This window comes from Suillus subalutaceus, assembly GCF_016647625.1.
Source record: "Suillus subalutaceus strain FC151 chromosome Unknown DFJ58scaffold_39, whole genome shotgun sequence".
In the NCBI taxonomy this organism is placed as follows: domain Eukaryota; kingdom Fungi; phylum Basidiomycota; class Agaricomycetes; order Boletales; family Suillaceae; genus Suillus; species Suillus subalutaceus.
In genome coordinates, this window is record NW_024540288.1 from 116,815 (window position 1) to 138,384 (window position 21,570).

General features: G+C 46.8%; 4 protein-coding genes across 4 annotated transcripts; 3 read left to right on the forward strand and 1 right to left on the reverse strand.

Annotated features, from left to right (window-relative positions):
• Window positions 1-4,688: 4,688 nt before the first annotated feature.
• DFJ58DRAFT_782527 (WD40 repeat-like protein) lies at window positions 4,689-7,475 on the forward strand (the record flags this gene model as incomplete). Its single annotated transcript, XM_041389845.1, is given in 15 exon segments — window positions 4,689-4,983; window positions 5,047-5,180; window positions 5,288-5,382; window positions 5,439-5,649; window positions 5,672-5,882; window positions 5,941-6,053; window positions 6,074-6,178; window positions 6,275-6,410; window positions 6,492-6,599; window positions 6,735-6,769; window positions 6,789-6,831; window positions 6,858-7,143; window positions 7,201-7,290; window positions 7,345-7,368; window positions 7,422-7,475. Coding segments are annotated over 15 exon segments (1,737 nt in total), but the record flags the coding sequence as incomplete, so codon positions are not given.
• A 303-nt stretch (window positions 7,476-7,778) lies between these two features.
• Window positions 7,779-9,238, forward strand: DFJ58DRAFT_782528 (uncharacterized protein). The gene is made up of 6 exons (XM_041389846.1): window positions 7,779-8,090; window positions 8,160-8,223; window positions 8,279-8,395; window positions 8,445-8,516; window positions 8,696-8,843; window positions 8,890-9,238. The coding sequence occupies exons 1-6, from the start codon at window positions 7,785-7,787 to the stop codon at window positions 9,038-9,040; spliced, it is 858 nt and encodes a 285-aa protein (XP_041245007.1). The 5' UTR covers window positions 7,779-7,784; the 3' UTR covers window positions 9,041-9,238.
• A 1,077-nt stretch (window positions 9,239-10,315) lies between these two features.
• Window positions 10,316-10,480, forward strand: DFJ58DRAFT_613062 (uncharacterized protein; the record flags this gene model as incomplete). The annotated part of the gene is made up of 1 exon (XM_041380915.1): window positions 10,316-10,480. A coding segment is annotated over one exon (165 nt), but the record flags the coding sequence as incomplete, so codon positions are not given.
• An 851-nt stretch (window positions 10,481-11,331) lies between these two features.
• On the reverse strand, window positions 11,332-11,713 carry DFJ58DRAFT_610738 (uncharacterized protein; the record flags this gene model as incomplete). Its single annotated transcript, XM_041380875.1, has 2 exons — window positions 11,332-11,438; window positions 11,500-11,713. Coding segments are annotated over 2 exons (321 nt in total), but the record flags the coding sequence as incomplete, so codon positions are not given.
• Between the last annotated feature and the right edge of the window lie 9,857 nt (window positions 11,714-21,570).

The following is a 21,570-nucleotide window of genomic DNA, read 5'->3' on the forward strand; positions in this document are numbered from 1 at the left end:
CAAACTCGAATACAAGTCAACGTCGGAGATGCTGGCTGATAGCCTCACGAAGGCATTGCCTCGTCCGGCCGTGGCGCGTCATCGAGAGGAGATGGGGCTCTGTCGTCCGGTTGGTCCGGCGAGTGGGAGTGTCAAGAGCAGCCTATAGCGTCCGCCTGACCACCCAGACGTCACGACAAGTGACATATATATATCAGAGACACCAAGTTACAGTACCTGACTCCTTTTCCCCTTTTTTCATCCTACTTAAGACATCGAGCAACCGTCAACTCACCTCAGTCTCTTTACCCGTGACTGAGGTGAGTATTGTTAGTTCCCTCTCTTCGTTATATCATTGTACTCACTATATGCATTCATAGGCTCGTGTCTAGGTTCGTAGTAGTACACCAATTTAGTCTCTTTACCCGTGACTGAGGCTCGTGTCTAGTTCTCACCTTTAATAACTGATGATCACGGCAGTTTGAGCAATCATCCCTCGGAAAGTGACGAAGCATCTGGCGGTGATGACAATCACTCATTACTTGACGTGAGCTTTTTACTTTCGATGCGTCTACTTATATGGAATGTGAGCTTCTTTCATGTAGATCCTCGCTATAAAGACGACGGTCCTCGATGCATCCATTACCGATCTGGATACCGCTAAAGAGCTGCTGACCCAAAAAATCAGCGAAGGTGGCAACAGCCACGACACGTATGCCAATCGCTCACTTGTAAGGGCGCGACATCTTGAGTGGGATGGTGCACTTCAAGACGCAGCCAAGGTCGGATGCCCTCCCTATCATGATGCCGTTGAACATAGATTGACTGAACTTATTGGCATAGTCTATTGCTATCCAGCCCTCGTTATTGGGCTACATTTCCAAGGGCATCGCCCTCTGCGGCAATGACCAACTCTGTGATGCCATGGAAGCTTTTGATCTCTCTCTCGTATTTTCGAATCATGATCCAATTGCCATCAATCTTGTACTATTAATCAAGGTACTCTCGTCACTATTCGCTGACATCTTTATCTAACGATGTCATTTCTTTCCAGGCTGTTACACTTTTTAGTGCCAATTGTCACGATGAAGCAATGCGACGACTTAAAGACATCGTCACCCCTGATCAACACTCACATACACGTTCGCGCAGCGTCGTTAACGTGAGCTTCATGCTAGACCTCATGAGTTTTCTCATGCTGAAATACATTCTTCAGTCATGTCTACGTGCGGTGCTTGCTTTAGCTGATTTTGAGGATGAGCAGTGGTACAGCGAAGCCGCCGATCGACTCAACGATAGTATTCTCAGTATAGCCGACTGGTTCTCTCGCAGAACACTTTTTGAATCCGAATCGAAGCTATTTGCGCTGGTGCGTCACCATAACGTCGCAGAACAAATTTCTACTGATCAATGATGTACTGGACAGCTCTTCGGCTGGGACTTGAATTCGTTATGGCAAAACTGTCAACCAAAGACGATGCGACATATTCCTCCACGCCGATCGAGTGACCAAGGCGGTCGAATCTTACCAATATATGATGCGGATAATCGGAGGGGATGCAAAAGACAGGTACCTCGGATGGTCCACTGGTGAGTGCTGGAGATCTTGGATGACTTGAGCATGAGACTTACTCTGGGGTGGATTAGCCTTCAAGATAAACTGCGCTGTACGCTGTGTCACAAAGGCAGACGAGGCTATTGGCGGGGGAAATTATGAGATGACTATCGGACTATATTCGGCAGCGCTCGTGCTGAACCCCTCATAAGAGTCCCTTCTTGTGCTCCGCCGTAAGGCCTATGTGAAGGCCCTTCAAGACGCAGAAAAGGTGTAAATGACATCCATCATTTACGTAGTAACTATTCTAATACCGCAAATGTACAGGTCATCGAACTCAACCCTTCGTCGTATCTTGCATACGAAGTGATGCATGGAGTGCATCATAGAGCTGAACGCTATAATGAAGCAATCGAGGTCTTCAACATCATGCTCTCTAAGTTGGATGATGCATACGACCGAGGTAAGCCTCAAGGAACTTGCGCGCCGACTTGAATACGATTAACTCCATATCTCCAGAACTGCGCCAGCAGTATGTCAGCCAAGTAAATCACGCGATTCGACAAGCCATTTATGCTAGGCTGGAAAATTCCCCATTTCGTCTACTCAACACCTCCACTGGTCATTTATGCAACCAAGAGGGACAAATAAATGCTTTCATGGAAACCACAGAGTACAAGAAGATCTTGTCATTATCGATTACATATGCGCCCGTCCCAACGGGGCTCATCGAAGAAGAGGTCGAGAAATACTTCAGTTGGGCTATGTTGTCACATAGGTGGGGGAGCAGGGATCCGCTGCTGCATGACGTTCAGGTCAAAGGTGTTTACAACTTGAATCCAGTCGGAGAAACTGTGAAGTTGCAGAAGTTCTGCAAAGTCGCTCGTGATGCTGGCTATTTCTGGGCGTGGAGCGACACCTGTTGCATCGACCAGAATAACAATGTTGAGATCACACGATCGGTCAACTCCATGTTCGTCTAGTATCGTAATTCAGCTCTTACGATAGTCCACTTGTCAGACGTCCCGCCTTCGTCGAAGCCCGGCGCACTCGCAGCCTGCACTTGGAACACGCGGGGATGGACTGTTCAGGAATTCCTCGCTGCCAAAAATCATTCTCTTCTACACACAAAATTGGACCCTCTACCTTGATGACCGCTCTCCCAATCACAAGGAGTCTGACATTATCATGCAAGAGCTTGCAGATTCAACAGGTATAAATACTCAGACCCTCGTCACTTCAAACCGGAGGGAATGAGGGGCGCGCGAGAGAAACTCCGATGGTCATCGAGCCGTGTCACCTCGTTGCAGGAAGATATCGCGTATTCATTGTTTGGCATCTTCGGCATTCATTTACATGTCGTTTACGGCGAGAATAAACAAAATGCGCTTGGGCGCCTCTTACAGGAGATCATCGCTCGGTCGGGCGACATAACTGCCCTGGACTGGGTTGGAAAATCATCCGACTTTAACAGCTGTCTCCCGGCTGAACATCACGTCGTACAAAGCTCCACCGTCCACACCGCTACCTCTATCTGAAGACGAAATGCAGACATCAATCTCTGCGCTGCGAAATACTGTGGCTGTGGACTCTGTTTTGAAACTGTATTCCCTCCTTGACAACCTTAATCCCCCTCGTTTCGCGAACGCCAGACTGCAACTACCTTGTATCGCCTTTCTTCTCACAAAAGTCCAATTGAGGCGTGTTCAAGACCAGGGTACATGTCTTGTCTATGATGTCAAGGCAGACGGGCTCCGAGACCTACAAATCACAACGGCAGACAGACTGATTCAATTCTCGCCTAGAAGGCCTGCACATCAGACATTCTTCCTCATACGACCGTGGAATCATTATGATCTCGACCTGCCTGACTCTGAAGACGAGTCGCAAAGCTTGGACGATTTGCCTCTCTGGCCCCCTAGTAGAGGACCATGAGGCGGAGTTTCATCGAGCGTTGAGGTTCATCGTTTACCTTGGACAGCCTTTTAGCGCACTTTTGTTGGCGCAGCAGCGTGGTGGGATGTACAGGAGAATTGCTTCGGACCGCAATATCACTGCGCAGGTGAAGGACAGTGTTGTTGTTGATAACATAATGAACGTCAGAACACTAGAGATATCGTAGCCGTTTGCATCTTGAAGAAGGGATATACCTGACACATGCGCGTGCATCAGTAAAACCCTCCAATGCAAAGCTATAGACTAAACATGTCAAATTAATGATGGTGTGTTTCACGGTGGCCTGCTACTAGTTTCTTCCCATCAGGGAAATACAACACCGAGTTGACCTCACTGCCCACTTTGAGTGTTCCAAGGACTATTTCCCCCGTCTCCCTCTTCCACACGCAAACTGTCCCTCTTCTAATGCACTTGCAAATGTCTCACTGTCTGGTTGCAAATAAGACGCCCCAAACCTGACTCTCGTAGCCCTGGAATGAGACCGGAACGCTCTTCTTTGTTGCAACTTTCCCCATACCAGGATGCTTCCGTTATCTCCTCTACTCACAATCCAACGCCCATCGGGGGACGTCGCAACTGCCCGGAATTCGTGATCGTGATCCAACAAGGGCTCTTCCACTTGTTTCCCCGTGTCCAAATCGCATATCCGGGATACTTTCGTCTGTAGAGCAAGTGACGAGGAGACGGGTGCCAGGGATGAACGTTACGTCCCATACCACGGATCGTATAATCTTTGAGGAGGACAGGATCATTGAATAATGGATCGTGAGTGGTGAATATCATTGAGCCAGATTTTGCAAATGCATCGCCCAAGGAAGATGCATCTCTCAAGGAGTATACGTCGCTCAAGGAGGATAAGTCTCTGAAGGGGAACGCGTCTCTGAAGGAGAATGTGTTGACTTCGTGAATCCGGGATGTCATTCAAGCTCCAAGTCTTTTCTGACTCCATGAGCAGATTCAGAAAGCGTTACGGGATAGACACTTACTAGTACATGGACTATGGTGGGTCGTGGTCATGTCGCTGAATCTTCTGTCCTCGTCATTATAATTAAATCCATGTCTGCTTTGCTGTGCAGCTGTAGACATCGCAATATTTGGGTTCCATCGAAGTTCTTTTACTTACAGCGGGGCTTAGCGAATATAATTAAACGGACTTGCTCGCTTCCGAGTCCTCGGTGAATGATTATCTCAGCCCCACCAGCCCCAGCGTCTGTTGAAATGTCGATATGATTGGAAGGTGATATTTCCCATTTTAGGCCATTTAGTAACGGTTTAGGTCCATCCCAGTTCTTCCCTCAACATTTGAGTATAGACCTCTAGAGACATCTGGCTGCGCACCCAGACCTCTTGTACCACCACAGCGCATCAACTCCCCACCAGAAATTATGATAAGTCCCACCGATGGACGGATTTTTCAGATGCAGATATCAAAGGGCTCAAGCTCGCATTCTCACAAAGCTGCAGCACTGCCAGCGAAGCGACTACCAGCTCGGGTTTGGGGATAGCTCTGAAACCAGCGAACTACAGAACTGACTTGCAGTTCAACAAGAACACAGGTCACCTGAGCAACGAATCCCACTATGCAGTAGTATTTGGACGGGATCACCGGTAGACATCAAAGGCAAGGGTATCGCACGGAGCCTTGACTGGCATTTGGCTACCATGGCATCGAATGATAGGGAGCGCGAAGGTTCGTATCTAATCTGCTGCATCTGGCACTACAATGATCATTTCGCTTCTCGCACCCCTACCCACCCACCCAAAATGCGATGCTGTTGGTCGCATGAACGTTCACAGAGATGACCTACAAGCTCCTCGAGTGTCTCCCTCGTTCTGTGCTTGCAAGTCTGCAGCGCAGAATGACCCCTCTGTTGCAGTTCGATATCATTGGGGTGAGTCTGACGTCTTTGATCCAACAGTCCTGACTAATTAGTTAATTAATATTTAGTCCCTTCCCACAGAACTTTCTCTCCTCATTTTCACGCATCTCCCAGCAGCTTCCTTGCTCACCTGCTCTCTTGTCTCTAAACGTTGGCATGCCCTCGCAGTAGACCAAGTACTTTGGCGTCGTTGCTATGCACACGGCTGGGAATGGCGCACGGACGTTGCCGCGCCTACCCCTTGGGACGGGCTTGGCGATGCAGATCCTGCGGATGAAGGTTCGCGAAGAAAGAGATGAAGATGAAGGTATGGGAGACGAAGAGGAGGACGAAGACGAAGGGAGCGGTGAAGGCGCAGGAGATGTCATCGATTTTATAGGGGATGACTCAGACTGGACGTCCATGCCGATGAACGTTGACGACATTGAAGCACAGGGCCTATCACATCTCCTCATACCTATCACTTCGACTGCATTATTCCTCCTCGGCAACTACCATCACTCCAATATCTCGTATCACATCGCAGTATGGCGTTTGCCACGAAGTGCGCATCTTGCGCCGGACTATAAGCTCCTCCACCAACGCACATATCCTACGCAATCGTTTCTGCCAGGGTGCATATCGCAGGCGTATACTACCTTGTGCAGATGCCGGTGGACACAACGCCGCAGTGTATGCCTTTGGTTATGGACGTATCCAGCAGGGGTTGATGGTCGGTCCCCACCCTGCAGGTGCTATTACGGGTGGTCGAAAGACCGCACTGTCCGGGAGTGGGATCTGCGCACGGACCGCGTACGGCGCGTGGTCGGTGAATGCATGATTCTAGTGTCCTGAGCTTATGCGTATCTTCTGACTTGCAAAGTTGGGAGATGGAGAGGAGCCCCCTGAGCGAGCGAGATAGCAGTGCTGGGTTGCGTGAGTGGAGGGAGTGATAGGCGTGTTGTTGTCTGGGACCTCGGCAAGGACAAGCTGGTCAAGGTCCTGCAAGATCATCTTGACAGTGTACTTTGTGTTCGTGTTAATAACGGCAGGCTAGTAACGTGCTCCAAAGGTTTTGCTTGGCTTACAGCTCTATTTACCAGTTGACTGAATGGTTTACTTTCCCAGATCGGACTGTCCAGAACATACGGGTTTCCGTCTTTGAAGCCCCAATTTGTGTTTCGTGCACATCGTGCAGTACTGTTAACGCCCGTTTCCGTCGTTGGTGACGTGATAGTGTCTGGCTCTGGGTGACCGTTCCATACGCGTTTGGAATGCAAATACTGGCGTGCTCATCAGCACATTTGAGGAACACCATGCACGAGGGTGAAGCTCTTCCTCGATTTTCCACTAGTGAATATGATTACTGAGATAACGTCCTTTAGCATTGCCTCTATCGAGTTTCAAAGCCCCCATATTTGTTGTCTGGCTCATCATAGACATGCATTTGCGAATGTTTGATATAGCTTCGTCGCAAGGCTGGTTCGACAAACCCTGAGTTTCAACAGCATTCCTTCAGCCGCGGTTCCCACCTCGACCTCCTCACAATCGCATGCGCAAGATAATATTGCAATGATACCGGGACAGGGGACAGCACCATTCTTTTTGCATTCCTCCCTAACACGATCCATGCCTGATACCCCGCGGCCAGATGCAAACACTGTCGTGTGCCATGCTTGTGGGTCACACGGATTAGCTGCACGGCGTGAGCAAGAGAGACATACGCATCTTGTGCGAAGCGTCGCCCTTGGGGAGGAGTTTGCTGTCAGTGGGAGCTATGATTTAACCATAAAGGTATGTTGGATGCAATAGCGGGGATTGCATGAGGCTCATAACTTTGTGTTGACACAGGTGTGGGACAGGAAGACAGGGGCGCTGGTCGCTGACCTGAACGGCGGCCATACAGGAAGGATATTCTGTGTGGGTTTTGATTGTACCAAGGTCCGTCCTCCAATTATATTTTTAGCTTGATTGGATCTTAAACTATATATGCAGATTGTTTCGTGCGGGGAAGATCAGGTGAGGTGTTTGCTTCTCGGCTTTGGCCTAAAAGCTGACTACGCGCGTTACAGAGGATCTGTATTTGGGATTTTTCTCATGGAATTGATACATCTTTCATCAAAACTGTAGCTCTAGAACCATGCGATACCCCGTGTTTTGGAAAGCCTCCCCTGTGGGGCTTGTAGATCGCTTATTGATTGATCTTTTTGTGCTTCCGAAGTCGTGCGTGTACCCTCGGCGGCCTGGTACAAAATGGAATGGGCGTTGTATTTTCATTTCGGCGGAACGATGCCTGTAATCTCTGCTTCCAACTTTAGTATATTGTGATGGCTTATTGGAAATCCATGGTGTTGTTGTGTATGATGTCACACGACGTCATTTGGGTGGCTCTATAAGGCGTGGTTGATCCAAGCCCAACTAATCTGACTGCAACTATGAACACACTCTTTGGTACCCTTTCTCGCTCAACCACTCTTCGTCGTGTCCCGCTCGCCCTTCGTCGTCCTCCGCAGTTCCAAAGCTCTTTCCAATTTACGGCCCGTCCAACAGCCGTAAACCTTTCCCAGGTCCATGCACGGTTCGCAGCAAGCTCGGTCTCTGGCAGACCAGGCAGCCAGACTATCGAGCACGCGAGGCAGAATGTGAAGGAGGAAGTCGGGAACTCAATGACAGACTGGGCGCGCTCGATCGCTGGTGGCGTGTTCACAGTAGACAGTGTCAAGCCAACAAAAGACTCTTTCGTACGTCGCCCTTTGTGCGGATCAGGTCGTTCGCCTTATTAACCATAGTGCTTTAATCATCCAATGTAGTTCGGTATCACCACTGCAGTCGCCAACTCCGTGCCAACCCCCTATCTTGCCATGGGCCTCGCTGGTGGCATCCCATACATCGCGTCGTCTGCGACTACTGTATATCTTGCCACACCAAGCAGGTCTCGCGACGATGGGTGTTATCACGAACATGGACCCTGGTGTTGCGTTGAACATCTTGGACCAAGCGCTCAACTTCCAAGTCCACTATGGCGCAGTGCTTCTGTCCTTCCTTGGCACGTGACCCCACTTCTACTTCGATAGCTTAGCTCATGTTATATGTAGGTGCAATCCACTGGGGTATGGAATTTAGTGGCATGGGCGGGTCCAAGGGCTACCCCCCGTCTGCTCCTCGGCGTCTCTCCCGCAGTCTTGGCTTGGTCGACTATTACCCTTCAACCTACTTTCGCGCTACTCTGGCAGTGGGTTGGATTCACCGCACTGTGGTATGCCGATAATAGAGTCACGGCTATGGGTTGGAGTGAGTCTCCTTGTTGCAGGGTCGTGGTTCCCTTCTGATCGTGCCTCCTTTTCAGCACCAAAATGGTACTCCCAGTACCGCTTCTACCTCTCTATCCTCGTGGGCACGTGCATCATCGGCTCCCTTGCAGGAATCTCGTATTATGGACCTGTAGCCGGCCATGGTCTTCTCTCCCACGACCTGAACATGATTCGCGCTGAGCGGTCAGTGTCTTGTTTCGCATCCTGACAGTTCCTCACGCCTTTGCAGCAAACTTATTGAGCCTGAGCGCACGGGCCACGTAGGTGGGGACATTGAAGCTGTTTCGGGTGACGAGTCAAGCGACACATACGTTGTTATCCGCCGGAAGAACAAGAACGGAAATGGCGACAATGGAGCTAATGGAGAGGCGCACGCTTAACAGTGATATGTGACTCATAAGGTGAGAGAGGACTTACCGAAAAGTCAGCCGCGGAGCTGGACGTTGTGGAAATAATCATTACCATCACTTGTACTTGTCAGCTGTATATCTGTACGTGTATCATACCTCTCGTTGTACTATCATTCCAAGACAACTGTTCTTCGATGCCTGATCGGGACGGGGCATACTTTGTTAGAATATGTGGTGCGTATGTTAGTACTAGTGGTGGGAGTTGTCAAGATGATAACAATCTGCTGTCACTCCGATTCATCTATTCACTCATCCGACAGACATACAAACACCAACAACAGTGTACTAGCTCAGCACTCAGCAGTTTTTTTTGTACATTGAGCAGTCCAGGAAATTGACAGGGGCAAAGTTGTGATTTAAACTCTGATGCATTTCAATGACATATACTTTTGCTACTCCATATTTATTCTTACTCCTCAGCAAGTACTTTCATGCCTGACACATTGGCAATCCAATCATTGGCATGGCATCAATTTTGCAGCCCATATAGTCATATTAATACATCTAATACATTGTAACTACCGAGAAAAATAGGATACATTAATCCAGTAATTCACCAGTGGTTGTGAGGTATCATTGAGATGTATCAATTGGGATCCTCCTCCAAGTCCATATTTGCGGCACACTTCTTACTAGATTTGGATAGGCTTCCCAAGGCAGTACTACCTCCTAAAACATCACCAAATTTGGATATTCCAATATTCTCACTATTCCAATGTCCCACATACCTCCCTGGCTCTACCTGCTTCACCACAGCTTATCCTCTTCTAGGGAACTGCATGGGTATGGGTACAGGTTGACATTTTCAGACCCATGGACTTACCAGTACCTGTATGGTAGTAATATTTCACTCACACACGACTGCACATTTCGTTCTCATGCATGTATTTGTTCTCACCCTTACTGAACTCATTTCAGCCTGTGTACACACATTCTAACTTGTTCTGGTTTGTCCTGACTTGTCTGCACTTTCTCTCACTCACTCAGGTTCATTTTCTGGCTTGTTCTGGTTTGTTCTGGCTTGTCTACCTCGCTCTGACCCCTTGACCTGTCTGCATTCGTCTGGGTTTGCCTGGACTCGTTTGGACTTGCCTTGACTCATTTGGACCCATTGGGGCTCATCTGCACTCATTTGTGCACGGATTACCGCAACAAGTCGATCCTCCTTCGAGCCGGCCTTTCTCATGCACGACCAACCACTTTCACTCCTCAATATCACCCCAAATGGATCTCTCTCGGCATCAATTTGTATTTCTTTCTGCCTGTGAAACTGCAGTCAGTGACTTTAAGACACCCGACAAAGTGATACACCTAGCGGCTGGCCTGCAATTCGCTGGGGTTAAGAGTGTCGTTGGAACATTATGGACGGTCAACGATAGTACTGTCCAGTGCTTAGTCGAGGCATTCTACAAAAAGTTCTGTGGGGATGGCAAAATGAATCCAAAAGGAGCTGCCCGAGTAGGGAATGACATGGGTGTACCCATGGGTGTCACAAGCATCACCCACACCCGCACCCGCACCCACAGGTATACCCACACCCCCATCATGGTGAGTGCAGGTCTTGTGGTGGGTTTGCGGGTAATCGAGTGGCGGGTGTGCACTAGTATAGCGGCAGGTACACTAACATAGTTCAAAAACAAAGATGTAAGTAAGTACTAGGTTAATTCAACATGATCCTGTCCCACCTGTCCTCAAGCTCCTCCTCAACATCCCCCTCAATGTCAGGCAAGGCAGAGATGTCCAGTATGTCCTCTGTCTTGATGAGGTTCAGACGGCTCCAAGTGTTGAGGCACAACAGCGCCCGCGTCGACTGTGTGGACAGACGTGAATGAACATGACAAAGAAGGAGCCTTCTGCGGCTAAAAAGATGTTCGACATCTACAGATGTAGCTACAAAACAAATTAGAACAATCCACAGTCAAGAAACGAGTCAAACATACCAGAAATTGTAAGATAATCAAGTGCCATGCATGATAAGTGAGGATAGGAAGTGCGGTGCTCGTGCCACCATGCGATAGCATTGGTAGAAAACGTTCTCAACATCAGCGTTAAGGTAGTGGTCCAGTTCGTTTCCTAAGGCAGTCAGCTTAGGTGGTGCGAGTGCTTGCATCTCATCAAAAATATTCTAAGTAGAACACGTTGGTCAGTCATAGTAAAAGGAATGATAACGAAAAACAACGCACCGAGCAAGAGGTATCTACTGCTGGTGAAACATCAGCCTCAACCTCACTGTCAGCGTCATCTCTAATCTCCATATTCAAGTAGGACCACTCAAACTCATTGCGGATGAGATCCTCTGCAATCTTGATCCATCCATCCTCCCAGCCTGCGGACTTGAAGTAAGATAGCTTATGGTGTGGGTGTAAGACTGTGATTCCAAAAAAACATCAGCATTAATAAGTCAATAGAAACGGAAATTTTTGACATACTCATTGCAATCCGATAAACCTCTGATTTATCCGTCAGCTGATAGTATCTGTCAAGCATCTTCTTGGCAAGTCCAATGGCAGAATGAATGGATGGTAAGAACTTGGTATCGCAAGAATATGTTGTCAGCCGCTCATCAATAAGGTCCATTGCAGGAATGACAGTTGCAAGGTTGGGGGTTTGCTCGGGGACCAATATCTCGAGCTCGTCAATCATGACATCATTGTTCGAGGCATTGTCACATGTCACGCTCAACATCTGTTTGTCAGATCAGCGTGTAAGTTTTGTATTACTGTTTTATGCCTTACTTTATCTAATATCCCAAATTCCTTCAGCATTTCTTCGAATACAATTGCAAGTTGTTCCCCGGTGTGAGACTGGTACCAACAAGTCATTTTCTGTATCGTCAATGTAAGTAAATTCATACCAATGTCATGCATGGTATGGAGTTCATACCATGACATATACGAATAGCAGTGTAAAAGGAGATGAGTAGAGGAGTGTACAAAGGATATACTTCTCACTTATGAAAGCTTTGTTTCTATTTATTTAGTTGTATTTGTAGTTTCTGTCTCTTTCCATTTGTTCTTGTTTATTCAGCCTCTTGATTACATCAGTGAGCCATTCAGATATGTTTGTAAGCATGTCATGTGACTGGTAATATTCTGATTTGTAAGGACTTTCCATGACTCATCATGTTTTGTCATGATTCGTCATGCTTTGTAATATTTTACTCATGTACTTTAGTAAGCAGCTGATTCAGCACACCAAAAGGCTTGGTTTGTAAGCATAATCTTACCAATCCAGTGATGACTCATTGCTTAGTAAGGATGGTTTCTAAAATGTATATAAGGACTCCATTCTCACATAATATATAAGTTTTTCCCCTTCCATTCTTTTCCAAAACCGTGTGGGAACGTAGGAATTTGAAGTCAGGAGTTTTCCCACTTTCTGTCTCAACACTGTGAGATCACAAAGAAAGTGAAGGCCTACGAGTTGCCTTTGAAAACAATCGTATTCACTTAGTCTAGACTGATTGTATACTATCTTACAGGGATTGCCTATACAATAATCTATCATTTAATCCATTGTTTTCGTATTCGTGCCACATTCAGTTCAGAGGTTCATATTACCTAATAGGTTTAAGTTAACCTGACAAAATATATATACTCCTTTACTATCAAGAAGTGATCTAGCAAAGAAGTAATTTATTACCCTTTGGCCACCCACGAACACCACATTATCAACCGAGAAGTAGAAAATCCGTTGACCATGAACTTGAGGAGCTGGCACCTTAGTCTTAAAGAATACAATTGTGATAGTCATTGTATTCTGATCAACATATAAGACCCTCAAGTAAGAAGACACCGACAGAACCTCAATGATATCTAATGGAAAGCTCAGTGGGATGCCTTCGTGCTCTAGATGCACCAAAAACGCGACAAATGCACGGTGGTTTTCCGATGTCCACGCGTCTGTGGTGAAATTCATTTTGCCTTCGTATTCCTGGTACATCATTTATTTTCTTTTTAAACCTTTAAACAAATGAAAACTGACTCAATCCCAACATATCAGCAATTTGCTTGCATGTTCATGCAAACATGAGTTTCACATCACGCGAGATAGTTCGTGGGAAGGTATGTAATATTCAGGCCTCCCAGTCTTCATTAAACACTGGAATGCTCTATCTTTGACAATGTCAAATGGTCGCAGGCTCTCTGCTACCCAACAAACTAATTCAGCCCTGCAAGATGTATCACAACACGTTCTTCATACGTATTTCCTTTGACATACACTATCACTCATCTTACACATTGTCCTTTCGTTCTCCGTCTCAACGATGCCTTTTATTCCTCTTCCTTTGGAATTGTCTCCCCTCAGTCCTTCAATCAAAGACTGAGGTGAGTTCTTTCATATACGAGCCTACTATACAGTCTCTGATAACCTACATAGTTTCTCCCTTGTTCCTAGGTATGCACTATGTCGTCATACAGTGGCTCAAAAAACTGTCCGCATGTTTTGACATTTTTCACTATCTATGATATTGTGTGAGAATGAACAAATTCCTCAAGGACATACTTATACCACATTGTAGTATGGCTTCAGGGCTTTTATTTGAGCCCTACACCGTGGGAATCGGCGGAGATATGGTGGAGATATAAGGCTTATAAAATGATGACTCATGTGGACAGTTTTTTGAGTGTATATTAAAACTATATAAATCATTATTTATGACACCATAAAAATCATGCCACTATTATATAAATTATAAAGTGGTGTCATTATGTTATTTTATGACTATATCTAACTATATAAACCAGAATATCTCATGTATCATAGTCATAATCACCATGAAAGCCATCTCCTCTGCTCAAAGAGATAATATCCTCTCTCTGTCTTATGCTGGCCTCTCTGCTCGCCAAATTTCCTCTAGAACTGGAATATGCAAGTCCACTGTGGCCAAGTTCATCAAAGAAAGCCACCCAGACAAGGAAAACTCTTGTGGAGGACGTCCATCCAAGCTTACCTCTACTGACAAAAGGGCTATTATCCAACATATCACTACAGGAAAGGCTGATAATGCTGTCCAAGCCACCCATTATATCAATTCCACCATCACTACCCCTGTCTCTTCACAAACTGTGAGGAATGTTCTCAAGGCAGCTCATCTCAAGGCAGTAACAAAGAAGAAAAAGCCTCTTCTCTCCATCAAACATAGGCAGAGAAGACTAGCCTTTGCCTTAGCTCATCAACACTGGACTGTAGAGGACTGGAAGCATGTTATATGGTCAGATGAGACCAAAATCAATAGGATTGGGTCAGATGGGAAGGTGTATGTATGGAAAAAGAAGGGAGATGGCCTAACAGACAGAGAGGTTAATGGGACTGTCAAGTTTGGAGGAGGTTCTTTAATGGTATGGGGCTGTATGGGATGGAATGGTGTGGGAATGCTTGCTGAGGTTGAGGGGAAGATGAATGCTGAGCAGTATGTGGACATTTTAAATGACCACTTGCTGCCTAGCTTGGCAGAATCAGGGATTGATGAAGAAGATATCATTTTCCAACAGGATAATGATCCCAAGCACACATCCAGAAGAGCTAGGGAATGGTTTGAAGAACATAACATCAATGTTCTTGACTGGCCAGCACAGTCTCCTGATGTCAATGTCATTGAACATCTCTGGGGAACACTCAAGAAAAAGCTTCAAGCCTATGAAAACCCCCCTAAAGGAGTATGGGAGCTTTGGGAGAGAGTAGCAGTGGAATGGGGGAAGATCACAGCTGAGGATTGCCAGAAATTAATTGAGAGTATGCCTAGAAGGATAGAGGCAGTAATTAAAGCCAAGGGAGGTCATACAAAATACTAGAATACCTGGTTATTACTGTAAAATACTTGAGTCAAAAAACTGTCCGCATGAGTCACCATTTTGTGAGCCTTGTATCTCCACCATATCTCCACCGATTCCCACGGTGTAGGGCTCAAATGAAAGCCCTGAAGCCATACTACAATGTGGTATAAGCATGTTTTTGAGGCATTTGTTTGTTCTCACACAATATTATAGATAGTGAAAAATGCCAAAACATACGGACGGTTTTTTGAGCCACTGTATATAGTCCTTCAATCGAAGACTGAGTTTCTCCCTCGTTCCTAGTTCCTAGTAGTCTCTAGTCCGAGCCTCTCTTTTTTGAGAGGTTATGAGCCCTGGCTCAGACTAGAACTTTCCATTCGTTTTACCCTTCCACTTGTTGAAGTCTGAGCCTTCCGGTTTTATCCGAACTGGAACAATACCAACCTCTATCACCACTTGAACCCGCGGATCCTTGGCATACCCCTACCACTGTCACCACCGCTGACCCCCGTTTTCCCGACTTGTTCATTACTTAAGCTACCCATCTTTCCTATCCTATCGTCGCCATCACCAACACACCATTCCATACCATCCACGATGTTCACCATTTCATCATCCAATATCCGGATTCCTACCTCCTTCCCTCATCCTCCTCTGGATGCCAATGGCTCCAACTACACCTCGTGGGTAACATCCATGGACCTTTGGCTCTTGCTCTTCAATCTTTGGCGCCTCCTTACCGGTGATGAGAAGGGCCCTCAGCGCCCAAGCAAAGGCACCACTGAGACTGACAATGACTTCAACAAGCGTCTCACAGCCCATGATGCGAGCGCGGATGTCATTTCCTTCCGAGAACACCAAAGTATAACCAAGGGACTCCTCGGTATGGCGGTCCACTCGAGTGATCTCATTCACTTTACGGGTGCCACTGACCCAGCAACCATCTGGAAAGCACTAGAAGAGAAATACCAGGCGTCCGTTGGCATACGTTTTACAACTCTCATGGGCCGCGTTTTTGACCTTCTGAAAGCGTCTGATAGTGACACTCTCACAAAGACCATTAAGGAAATCACGGACATTAAGGCGCAGTTCAAGGTCATCGAGTCTACGGAATGGAAGTGCAATGAATATACGCTCATTCAAGCGTTACTGCGTGCCCTCACTGATTTCTACGCCCCACTCTCCCAGCTCATACTCCACAGCGCTGATGCCAATGCTGGAAAGCTAACGCTGGAAGGTGTAATCAGCCAGATTAGGAACTCGAAACAGTACTATGTGAGCTTTGGCTCCGCAAACCCGCACACGCACCATACAGCCATGGCTGCTAGGGTGGCAAAAGCAGGTAAACCCACTGAACGTGCCAAGCTGAAGGATTTTGATGCTTCCAAGGGGGATAAGTGGGAGTTATCATGGCGTTCGACATGCGGATCTTGCAAGCGCACAGGTCACATCCTTTCTTCATCTCTTGACACATTCTGCAAGCCTTTCTAATACGAGCACTATTTCCTTCATGTTCCATGTAGATTCTGCTGCAACCACACATATGGAATCGGACTCTTCCCATTTCACTTGTTATTCTGCCTATGACCCACCCATAATAGTCAAACTCGCAAATGATGATATTGTTTTTGCCCCTGGTTGGGGAATTATAAAACTAGCGCTGAACAATGGCATGAGCTGGGAACCTATTGAGTTGCCTTTCCTACATGTCCCCAACCTATGATGTACCTTGATATCGGTCTCGGCTCTTGCGTCCGAAGGAATTTTTTTTGCAACAAATGCCAAGGGAGGTCCAATGCAACATGCAGACAGTACTTGTATCGCACAAGTCAACTACACTTCAGGCCTTTATTATATTGATGCTAAATATAGCGAAAACCACACTGCCTTTGCAGCGAAGTCCACCTTGAGTATACCACTACCAATGACTGTTTGGCATGCACGGATGGGCCATGCTGCCAACTCTAATTTGCGTAAAGCAGAGAAAATGGTCAAAGGACTTGTGCTTGACGACGACAGACCTGCGAAACATGGTGATCATATTGATTGTGTGTCATGCCTGATGGGAAAGCAGAAACACTTTCCTTTTCCATCCCGTGCTCGTCATCGTGCTACTCACATTGCTGAATTGATTCATTCCGGTGTTTGGGGACCTATCAACACCGCGACCACATCAGGAGAGACCTATTTCGTTGCTTTCATAGATTACTTCTCCCGCTATACGACGATTTACCTCATCAAGAACAAAAATGATGTCTTCTCTCGCTTGCAGCAGTATGTTGCCTGGATCGAAAATCAGTCAGGACAGCGGGTGAGACGGCTTCGCAGCGATAATGGTGGAGAATATATCTCTGGTGCCGTCACTGGATTCCTACACAACAAAGGCATTGAACATGAACTTACGATGCCATATATGGCAGAACAAAATGGTGTTTCCGAACGTGGACACCAGACAGTTGTGACTCACGCGCTAAGCGCACATCATCAGAGCGGCTATGCTCGTTTATTCTGGGGATATGCTATCTTGAACTCTGCATACATCAAGAACCTACTCCCATCATCAGCTACGGAGGACAAAACACCTTTGAACTTTTTCACGGTTATCCACCTGATGTTTCGCATTTACGGCCCTTTGGTTGTCTTGCATATGCGCATATCCCTGATGACACACACCATAAATATGACTATGTGTCACGACGGTGTTTCCTGCTGGGTCATGCTAAGGACATTGGTTATTCGCTATGGGACCCAATGACTCGACAAATAGTACGGTCTCACAATGTTCTTTTTGATGAAAGTATCTTCTATGGAACTCCCAACTCCATAATTTCGCCACTCATCGATTTATACAACCAGCAAATCCGAACATCAAATGTATTACAAACATCAGAAGACTCAGAACCTATGTCGCAAACCAATAGTGAACCCTCCAAAATCATTCTCGAAACAGCAACCCCAGTGTCCACTACTTCAGTGGGAGTAACTCCAATATCCACGGCTAGTACCACTTGTGACACATCATTGCCTCCCTCACAACCAAATGATGCTATTCCTGTGCTCGCAGTTGATGTTCCACCAGATTCAGAGACCATACCACTCCCCGAGCCACGACGTTCAACTCGTCAGCGTGTTGCAGCCAAACCTGCATTACCACATTCAGTTGCAATTCCGACAAAAATTGTTCCCATAGAGCAGTGCTGGACATATGCACCAGTGGACACCAGTCATGTAGATGAGAATCCGGCAGCTAACACATCTTCTGATATCGACATCAAACATTCAGCAATGAAAATGAATGTAGATGGGCGAAAACCCCCCCCCACAGAATCTGCGAATTGGGAAAGTGCAATGCTAGAAGAATTGGCGTCGCTTCATGAGAAGGGAACTGGAGTCCTTACAACCACTCCCACCTGGCTGAAAAGCAGTTGGTTCTCAGTGGGTTTATGCCTATAAATATGATGAAGGTGGTCAGATCACTCGCCACAAAGCTCACCTCATTGCATAAGGATTCTCGCAGATCGAAGGTTTAGATTACACGGAAACTTTTGCTCCAGTCGCCAAGTATGACATGACACGGGCCTTACTCTCCATGGTTGCAAAATATGACCTCGAGCTGGATCAGATGGATGTAAAGACGGCTTTCCTCAATGGTGGTCTTGATGAAGATATCTATATGAAGCAACCACCTGGGTTCGAAGATGCAGAATATCCTGACTGGGTATGGAAACTCCTCAAGGCAATTTACGGTTTGAAGCAATTGGGATGCCAGTGGAACAAGACACTCAATGAATTTTTGTGAAAAGAAGGTTTCAACTTCGCCCGCAGTGAAGCTGATTACAGTTTGTATGTGTTACGCAAGGATGACAAAACCATATGGCTTCTTGTCTATGTCGACGACATGCTTCTCGCATCCAACTGCCAAAAATTCCTCGATGGTTTCAAGGGTGAAATGAGCAAGCGCTTTGAGATGAAGTGTCATATCCCGTATTCTGGACCTACGTCCGATGATGTTCCCACGCCTTCCGGACGCCTTCCGGATGCACATCCGGACCTCCATACCCTTATCCATGACTCCATACCCTTATCCATGCCTGCAGTCCTCCAGTCCACTATCGGTTCGGATCCGTACACCTTCGTACATCCATATATCCATACCTTCGGACCTCTGCAGCTAAGCCTGCTTCATCCACCCTTGATCCCATCGGATCCGAGCTCATCCTACCTGAGACTTTACCTTCCCTAGATCTCCGGATCCGCTCATCCGATATCCAGACACCTCATCCGATATCTCTAGACCTCCGGATCCGACCTATACTCATATCCGAAGCTCAAACCTTAAATCAGCGTCTATCTCCTTATGGTAATCCTCTTGACTCCGGACTTCGGTTATCTGTGTTTCCGTCTTGCTTATTGATCCTTGTACTTTGTTCATCTCTGAGTTCATTTGTTTATGTTCCGTTCATACTTACCAATATGTTTCCACATGCTCATACATAGCATTTGTCTTCAGCTTACTGATCCTCTCGGATCCCGTCCAGTATATAAACCTCTGTACAACTCCTGTAAAGTTTCCTTAGTTCGAATATCATCTTAGATTCTGCTCAACATAGACTTGCTCTCTCGCATCCTAGACTTCACTCATTCTGATCTCGGACTTCGGTCCATCTTAGTATTGCCTTTCCTTAGGCCTAGGGAAGGATTCCCTAGGCCAACCTTCCGGTCCTCTGGATTTATCCTTCCGTCTATATCCATGCTTAGGGATTGACTCCCTAAGCCGAAGCTTTGCCTTTCCGGCACTTCCTGTCTTTCCGAGACTTCTGTCTAAACCCCGTCTATCCGACTCTACCATAGTGTAGTCTACCTCTGTCTGTTTCTACTCCGGACCTTGTCCGTTGTAGCCCTTCTTCTCTTGTCCTAGAATCCTGTCCGCTCCTCCGGTCCTTCGGACGTCGTAACCTTCGGACGACGCAACCTTCGGACGTCTTAACCTTCGGACCTCCAGACGTCCTGTCCTTCAGACCACTCCTCCTACCCTATCCTGCTTTGGACTCTGTCCCTTGCAGCCTATCTTCTATGTGTTTCCATCTAGGGAGCTTACCTTCGGATCTAATGCAGCGGGTGAAACTCTTCCAGAGTTTCCTATACTCATCCGAAAGTTTCCCGCGCTCATCCGGAAGTCCTCCAGCACTCAACCAGAGTAGCCAGCCTCCGGAAGTCCTTCGGACTTCGTCGGATTCCATCTGGACTTCATTCTGAAATTAAGGGCACGTACTCGGGTAAGGGGCACAGCGCACGAGCTGAGGCCAAGCCCTTCGGATCCGTCTACCCTTGAGCTATGGTCTTAACATGAAGGATCTTGGCGAGGCACGCCACTTCCTGGGATGCATATCAAACGAGATTGTACCAAGCGGCTCCTCACCATTGATCAAACTTCATCCCTTGAGCAAATTCTGACTGAAGCCAAGATGTCAAACTGCCGCCCAGTTGGTACTCCCATGGTACCAGGAGTCTCACTGTCAAAAGCTACTGCACCTCTGACGGAAACCGAAGCACAGCAATTCACGCACATTCCATATGCACGTGTTATCGGCGAACTCAATTTTGCGATGTGTGTCAGTCGACCTGACATTGCTTATTGGTCTCCACATTATCCAAGTTCCTAAGCAACCCTGGTGTCGAGCATTACCAACAGCTCCACCATTTGCTTCACTATATTCGTGGAACCACGCACCTATCCCTTAACTTTGGCTTATCAGACGAAGGACTCATTGGATACTCTGATTCTGATTTTGCTTCAGACAAGGATGACAGTCGTTCTATTGGGGGTTATGTCTACTACCTTTTTGGATCTCCCATTAGCTGGCGCTCTCAGAAGCAACCCATTGTCGCAACATCCTCCACGGAAGCAGAGTATATTGCTCTCTCCAATGCCGCTCGAGAACAAATTCATCTCAACCAACTCTTGCATGATTTCAGACTCGATTCATCACTCATCACACCTACTATCCTGTACAGGGACAACAATGGGAGCCGAGCATTGATGAAGAACCCTCAGTTTCACGACCGTGCGAAACACATCTGTGTCCGCTATCATTTTATCCATGGCCTCGTTAATGATGGGATCATCGTCATCCCTTACATACCCACACATGACATGATAGCTGATATTTTCACGAAATCATTACCTCGAAAGGCTTTCCGTGGTCATCGTTACTCCCTCGCACTCCGCTCGTCCTCGAATGATAGTGCTATTGGACAAGATGCACATGACGCGAAGATCAAGTGATATGCGTCTGAGTGGGAGTATCACAACACGTTCTTCATACGTATTTCCTTTGACATACACTATCACTCATCTTACACATTGTCCTTTCGTTCTCCGTCTCAACGATGCCTTTTATTCCTCTTCCTTTGGAATTGTCTCCCCTCAGTCCTTCAATCAAAGACTGAGGTGAGTTCTTTCATATACGAGCCTACTATACAGTCTCTGATAACCTACATAGTTTCTCCCTTGTTCCTAGGTATGCACTATGTCGTCATATATAGTCCTTCAATCGAAGACTGAGTTTCTCCCTCGTTCCTAGTTCCTAGTAGTCTCTAGTCCGAGCCTCTCTTCGTTTGAGAAGATGCTGTGTCAACCACTGTGTGCATGGAGCTCGAGGACCCACCTCATTTCAGGACAAGTGTGCTGCCTATGCAAGTAAGTCACCTTTCCTTTTCCTT

Excerpts from the sequence above, each read along its gene's own strand:
- DFJ58DRAFT_782528 (XM_041389846.1), top strand. The coding sequence starts at position 7,785 with ATGAACACACTCTTTGGTACCCTTTCTCGCTCAACCACTCTTCGTCGT. Across the intron at positions 8,517-8,695 it reads CCCCCCGTCTGCTCCTCGGC|CACCAAAATGGTACTCCCAG; the intron begins GTCTCTCCCGCA and ends CCTCCTTTTCAG. Across the intron at positions 8,844-8,889 it reads AACATGATTCGCGCTGAGCG|CAAACTTATTGAGCCTGAGC; the intron begins GTCAGTGTCTTG and ends ACGCCTTTGCAG.